Source organism: Neolamprologus brichardi, chromosome 3 (assembly GCF_056152115.1).
Source record: "Neolamprologus brichardi isolate AB-2024 chromosome 3, ASM5615211v1, whole genome shotgun sequence".
In the NCBI taxonomy this organism is placed as follows: Eukaryota; Metazoa; Chordata; class Actinopteri; order Cichliformes; family Cichlidae; genus Neolamprologus; species Neolamprologus brichardi.
Window position 1 is genome coordinate 44,546,087 of NC_142106.1, and position 6,887 is coordinate 44,552,973.

At 43.6% G+C, this 6,887-nt stretch overlaps 1 protein-coding gene across 1 annotated transcript; it reads left to right on the forward strand.

Moving 5' to 3' along the window:
• Nucleotides 1–4,397: 4,397 nt before the first annotated feature.
• LOC102792900 (uncharacterized) lies at nucleotides 4,398–6,297 on the forward strand. Its single transcript, XM_006802629.2, has 6 exons — nucleotides 4,398–4,443; nucleotides 4,633–4,977; nucleotides 5,069–5,104; nucleotides 5,201–5,311; nucleotides 5,419–5,447; nucleotides 6,169–6,297. The coding sequence occupies exons 1-6, from the start codon at nucleotides 4,398–4,400 to the stop codon at nucleotides 6,295–6,297; spliced, it is 696 nt and encodes a 231-aa protein (XP_006802692.2).
• Nucleotides 6,298–6,887: the final 590 nt, after the last annotated feature.

Sequence of the window (6,887 nt, forward strand, 5' to 3'; positions counted from 1 at the left end):
TTGACAGAGTAATGAAAACCTCTCTGCCCTTTTTGCTCTGTTGGGGTAAAAGACCCGGGTTTGACTCAGTTGTTGTTTTTGTTCTGTTGTTGGTTTTCCTGCTGGTGGTGTAATAGCATTTCTGCTTACCAGGTGTATGATTGTCAGCCTCTACTGCACATCCAAGCTTCTACGGGAGAACAGTGTGTTGAACTGCTCTTTCAGCTTTTCAACTTTTGACTGGTAATCTATATACTGTGTATAGTATGCCACCCAACTGGTCCAAACTTTTTATTTCTGAAAGAACTGTTTCTTTTGTTTTTTCACATTCTTTCTTTGTTATTAAAATCCAGCATGCCAGAGTCAGCATTACTCCTCCTTCCTCTCCTGACAAAGCCTTAACTGGCTGTCACTCTAATGTGATGCCAGCCCACTCTTTGCACCTTCTGGGAAGGCTTTTACAAGGTTTAGGTGTGTATTTATGGGTAGTTTTGACCATTCTTCCAGAAGTACATTTGTTAGATTAAAAATGGAACAAAGACAATCTGAAGCACAAGAGTCCAAAAAACCCCAAAGAACCCAAAGTCAGTTCAGGTGGTCTGCAGGCCACAGAGTAGCATTCAAAGGCTGAGGACTCTGAGGCCTGATCTTCGGGTTTGGCAAGTTGCCATCATCAGAAACAGGAAGCCTCGGGTGGCTTGAAAGGAGAATGTTGACAACAGAGCCACAGGTGGATTAGGGGGAGGTCAGTGTCAGTGGCGATGTAGACTTGTTCCTGGACTGCTAGGACTTTCTGACTTATTAAAATATTTTTTATGGACAGAATTTCTAGGTGTAGCCAAGGGGCAGAAAGAGTTTGCTTGGGTAGTTTCAGAATCTTGTTTCTACTTTTCACAGATGATGTGGTTCTGTTGGTTTCAGCAGGTGGTGGCCTCCATCTCCCACTGCAGCCGAAACAAAACAAACACACGGAGCCAGAAACCAAAATACAGGGAACAAAAGCCCAAAACAACAGCACTGAGGCCCAGCAACAGTCCAAAAGAAAACAGACAAAAAAAGCCCATGAAAGGTGCAGAGGCCCAGGTAACAGTCTTGAAAAGGTTCAGGAGGCCGGCCTGGAGGACGACCGCCCAAGTGTCCAGAACCAGGCAGTTCAGGGGGCCGGCCCGGAGGTCAACAACACAAAAGTCCAAAAACAGGTCCGGAGGCCGACCCAAAGCCAGCGACCATGGTGGAGCAGGCCCGGAGGCCGGCACAGAACGACACCGTTCAGGAGAGCGTCGATGATGGCGATGACGTCCAGCCATTGGCCTGGAAAGTGGCCAGACAGGACGTGGAGGACGAGCAGGCCGGACAGGACGTGGAGGACGAGCAGGCCGGACAGGACGTGGAGGACGAGGTGAGGCAGAACCAGGTGAAGCTGAAGCCGTAGCTGAAGCTGGACCAGACGAGGAGGAAGCCGCTGCAGGCGACGGCGTGGGAGCCGCAGGTGGTGGCGCTGCAGGCAACGAAGGCTGGATGGGACCCTCGGACCCTCCAGCGGGGGCAGGTGGCTGTGGCTGGACGGGCCCCTCGGACCCTCCAGCGGGGGCAGGTGGCTGTGGCTGGACGGGCCCCTCGGACCCTCCAGCAGAGGTAGACAATGGCTGGTGCGGTTCTCCAGAACCCCCAGCGGGAACAGAGGGCTGGACGGGCCCCTCGGACCCTCCAGCAGGAACAGGTGGCTGAGTAAACGACTGAGGTGGTAACTGAGCAGGTGACTGAGCCGATAGGTGAGCTAATGTTTGAGCTATGGAGAGAAGTTTAATATGTATCGACTGTTGTAACGACAGAAGTAATGGTGGATGAGGTGGTTGATGAGCAGACAGCTGAGCTAGGTTTTCCGAGCCTGAGGAAAACTGCTGGACGTGCTCACCTGAGCCTCCAGCGAGGACAAAAACAAGTGCGGGGGCCTGCTGGGCAGTAGCCGCTCCCGCTCGCGGGGTAGGTACGGGCGCAGAAACTAGCGGAGCCTCAGCTGGCCTGGAAACTGGAGCAGGGACAAACTGGGCCCTGGCCCCCCTCACCCGAGGAAAAGATACAGGTGCAGGAGACGGCTGGACTACAGCCGCCCTGGGCGGAGGAGCACAGGAAGGCAAAGGAGCAGGCTCAATGAAAACCGGCCCATCAAAAATAGGTGACAACCCTTTCCCACCACGTTTAACAGTCTGTACAGTCTTAGGTTTAGCAGCGTTCACAGTCTCAGAAAAAACAGACTCGGCAAACTTGGGTTTTAATTTGGTCCCACCCCAACGAGCAGACCTCGAACTAAAAATCTCAGATGAATGCTTATTGTGATGAACTAGCGCGGGAGGATTCAAACCAAAACTGGCCTCCGAATCCAAATCCTCGTCGAGAAAAGAAATCCCGAAAGTGTCTGAGGTGAGTTCATTGTCTTTACTGTTTAACGGCTCAGGTGGAGTGTGGAAAGTGCAGTCCTTTTGACTCACCACCGGAGGTTGCTCAGAAGTGTCCATATGACGGCGACGTGAGCGCCGTTTCCTTTGGGCAGAGGTAGCTGGCGGCGTGAGCAACTGAGCCTCTGGTGCACAGAAAGGTGACGCTGAGGCTGGAGCGTGAGCGCCTGAAACCACATGGAGGACTCCCAACTGAAGCGGCCGCATCTTGAGTGCCAGCGGAGCAACAGGTGGAGACTTCTGGCAGCTCCGGGGACCGCCGAGAGCCAGCCGAGTGCCAGCCGAGTGCCATGGAAAATGCGCCTGACGTCAGGGGTGAGCCACGGCTTCCAGCGGAGTTCCTCCTCCAGCTGGGCAAAGGCTGCTCGGCGTCGCTCCTGAAGTTCAATGTCTGCTGGGTCCATAGTATGGTCACAATCATTTGTCGTGTGAGGGCTGTGTGCAGACAGGAGTGGTAGTAGGAGGACCCAAAGTGCAGACAGTCTGAACTGGCAAACAGCCAGAACACACAGCAAGATGAGAGTAGATCGCAACACGGACACAGAGAAACACAGGGCTTAAATACAAAGAGGGAGCAATCAGGGAATGGGTAACACAGCTGGGGAAAATCAGGCCTAACGAGACAAAGGGAAGCAAAACCAGATACATCAACATCAGACATGGACCTTCAAAATAAAACAGGAAACATAACACAGACTGAATTAAAGACACAGACTCACATGCAGGCACTGCAACAGAGGGAACAGAGACATGGGACCAGGGCAGACAGACACTGACTGGACTCGGGATATAGCAACTAAGGATTACACAGAGACAAACCATAAGACATAACTCTAACGAAGAAACCAAAGAATAGAAATGATAAATAATACAATAAACTCAAAACCCTGGGTCAACGACCCAGGCATCCTAACACAGAGTGTGAAATGGTGGGAATGAGAATCAGCATCTCCAAGTCTGATGCCATGGTCCTCAACCGGAAAAGGGTTGAGTGCCCACACCGGATAAGAGATGAGCTGTTGCCTCAAGTGGAGGAGGTCTCTGGATCTTGTCCACAAGTGAGGGGAGAGGGGAAATCAACGGATAGATAGGTGCTACGGCTGCAGTGACACGGATGCTGTACTGGTCAGTTGTGGTGATAAGAGAGCTTAGCGCAAGAGTGAAGCTCTCAATTTACTGGTTACTGGTTTAACGTCCCTACGTCTTTAAAGTCATTAACTAAGTTATGTTTCTTAGAAAATACTTTTGGTTTTAGTTTTAGTTTTTTCTTGTACCAAATTATGATAGTATTGAGAAAAAGTATGGTGTAAATTATCATAACTTTGTTTTTACTTAGCATTTATTACTTGGTAGTTTGACTCTGCACTTTCAACACAAGTTAAAACAAAGACTTATCAAGGGTGGATCTTGCTGCTATATCATCTTAAATTGGTCATGTGACTTGCATGCATCGTTTGTCAACTTTGCAGGGTTATTTGCATAATTCTGATTGCAAAAGCTGACAGAAAGTATGGGAAAACAACTACAGGGTTAAACAGCTTTAAATAATTTAACAACTTTAAGATATATAAAATTAGCTTTAACTTACGTCTACTGAATGCAAACATCATATGTGAAAAGTATGTTAAATTTTAAAAACACTATTTATCCCCATTTTTGTTTTCCTTTATATGCTGCACCAGGTCTTAAGGGACTAAAATAGGATACTTGATCAAAAACAGATATAACACTGGATCCTAGGAGTGTGAATATCCTAGCACAAAATAAGAAATAAACAAACAAATAAACAAACTACATTAATGTTGCTTGATATTAGCCAGTGCTAAAAGATATGTAAATGCATTGCATTGCCTTTGTAGTTCATTGGCAAGATGACAAACTAAATCACCCCGCCCCTCTAAACCCCTTTATAAAAGCTGTGTGGTTCACTAACTGTCCGAGCAGTGAAGGATTAAACACACGATGAGGAGCTTCGTCTTGATAACAGCTTTGTTTTCCTGCAGCCTCAGTAAGTACTGGCACCTCACTACTCCCAGCTTAAAATAAGTAATGGAATGAGGAGCCCAACAGATTTTAAATTTGAGTTTAGAAAGCAGTGATGTAATTAAATCAAATGAAAAGTTGTTGCCCTGTTACAGCGTCTGTTGTACCGTACACTTTGAGTTGAATCTCATTTTGTCTTTGTTGTTTGATTCAGGATGGATCTTTATCTCTGGCTCTGAGGTTCACACTGTGACGGTCCAGCCTGGTGAAGACGTCACACTGCAGTGCTCCAACATTTCCACAAGTCAAACCCATACAGAGTGGTTCAGAGTGATCAACACGACTAAAACGAGCTGCATCTCCTCCATGTTTGGGTCTCATGGCCAAGCTTCTTTCTGTGATGGATTTCAAAATGGAAAATTCAATATGAGTTCGAATGTCACTTCTGTCTTTCTTAAAATCACAGAAGTGGGTTTATCTGATGTTGGGCTGTATTTCTGTGGATTTTACGTGAATGTGCATATTATTATTTCCAATGCAGTAGAGTTAAGATTTGAAGGTAAGCTTTCCTTAGTAGCAGAACAACATGATGAGACTTTCAATGAGAACTGGAAGTCACAAAGTATTATAATACCCATGTTTCTTTACAGGTGGTGAAACGAATGATGAAGAATTTAAGGCTGAAAGTAAGATTATTTCTCTCAGCGTCTGTAAGCATTTTGATTGTTGTTGAGCTGGGACTTCACCCAGACTGAAATATTCCACTCCAATTATGTTTGTAGAAGAGCCTGAAAGATGCATAAACCTGATGAGCATCGTGCTGGGTAGTCTGACTGGTTTACTTACTATGGTGGTCATTGTTCTGGTTCTAAAAGTCAGGAACCTACAAACAGGTAGATTTGGCTGTAAATGTTTCACCTGCTATAGTAAACTGAAACAAGAAGATAAAAAAATATGTTTGTGAAAATTAACTCATCTCAATTTTCTATTTGCTGTTTAGCTACAGAACCTAAGGGTGAGGAACTAAAGGTAAATGTGTTTTTACTCATATTGTGTGAACTGTATGTCATGATTTAAAAAGATGCATTTAAACATGTAATTATTCTATGACTAATATCACCCTATAGCATCCGCATGTTGTTCAAGCGAGAAAGCAGTCTTTTCTCCTCATTAACTGCAGTAATCTGTATTGACAGAAAAAAAATCCCAGCAGAAAAAAAGCTTAATGATACATCTAAATAAGTAATAGTTTAGTCATTTGAAAATCATACACAAAAATACAAGGAGTACATACACCATTATGATACATTGTCTGCGAAATTAGATTTCTAACACCAATTGTAACTTTAAAAGTTAGTGTAAAAAATTATAAATATATCATAAATATATTATATTATTATTATTAGAAATTATTCTTCTAATGTATGTCTCAAAATAAATGTTCCTGGTTGGTTGGAAGTTATTTTGTTGAGGAGGATAAAAATGTCTGTTTCTGCTCTGCTGTTCTTTACATTAAAGCTAGTTGTGTGTAGTTTGTGAAATGCAGATGAAACCAGTAAATGAGTTGCAAAACAGTGTTTTAAAGAAAATTAATGCAACCACTCTAAGACGTTAGAATCATTATTGATTCTTGTTTAATTCAACTAATAAAATCTTACTGAAATCTTATGTCATGTGACTCACAAATCCACAAACCTTTCAGATTGTGTTGATTGTGTTTGTCTGTGTAAAAAAGTATTTTAATTTTCAGAACATGAACTCAGATGACCTGAACTACGCAGCTCTGAGTTTCCAGACAAAAGCTAAAAGAAGCCGCAGGCCAGCGACACAGAGAGAGCCGGAGCCTAACGTTGTGTATGCTGCCACACGATACACTTAGGAAGAAGAATTAGTTCTTATTAATATAACCTGCTGATATATTTCTGTGTGTGTGTGTTGTGGGTGACATGAATCTTGGAAAAAAAAAAAATTATGAATAAAATTTGCATTCAAGGTTGTTTTTTCTTCTAAATCTCTGCTTCGTGCCAATTTGTTTTTCTTATTTATTCACATGTTATCTGAGAAGAAAAACGTAGACATGATAAAGAAGATTCAGAAATAACTGATTAATGCAATTTTCTCAGAGTCTAATGGTCTGGAGGAGACAGATAATAAGAAAAGCACAGTGTGGTGTGAGCAGAGCTGAGGTGAAAACCACAAAGGCTCTAAAATCAGAGCTTGTGGACGATATAAAAGCAACAGAATAATGATCGATCGATTCAAACTAGCTTTCTGTGTTTACATGTCTTAACTTTATCTTCAATGTCTTTTAAATTCCTTAGGCTGTCAAACAAACTTACTGGGCAATAATAACAACGTCACTCAACATTTTATTACACGAGTTGCTTCAATTTTATACAATCATAATGCCTATGGTTAGAGATTAAATACAGAACATATTTTGGCCAATTTATGAACACGTTTTTAATT

What these genes read in the sequence shown, in the direction of transcription:
- LOC102792900 (XM_006802629.2), top strand. Translation starts at nt 4,398, where the DNA reads ATGAGGAGCTTCGTCTTGATAACAGCTTTGTTTTCCTGCAGCCTCA. An exon ending in TGAAGAATTTAAGGCTGAAA is followed by an intron (nt 5,105 to 5,200) that starts GTAAGATTATTT and finishes TTATGTTTGTAG; the next exon opens with AAGAGCCTGAAAGATGCATA. An exon ending in CTAAGGGTGAGGAACTAAAG is followed by an intron (nt 5,448 to 6,168) that starts GTAAATGTGTTT and finishes TTTAATTTTCAG; the next exon opens with AACATGAACTCAGATGACCT.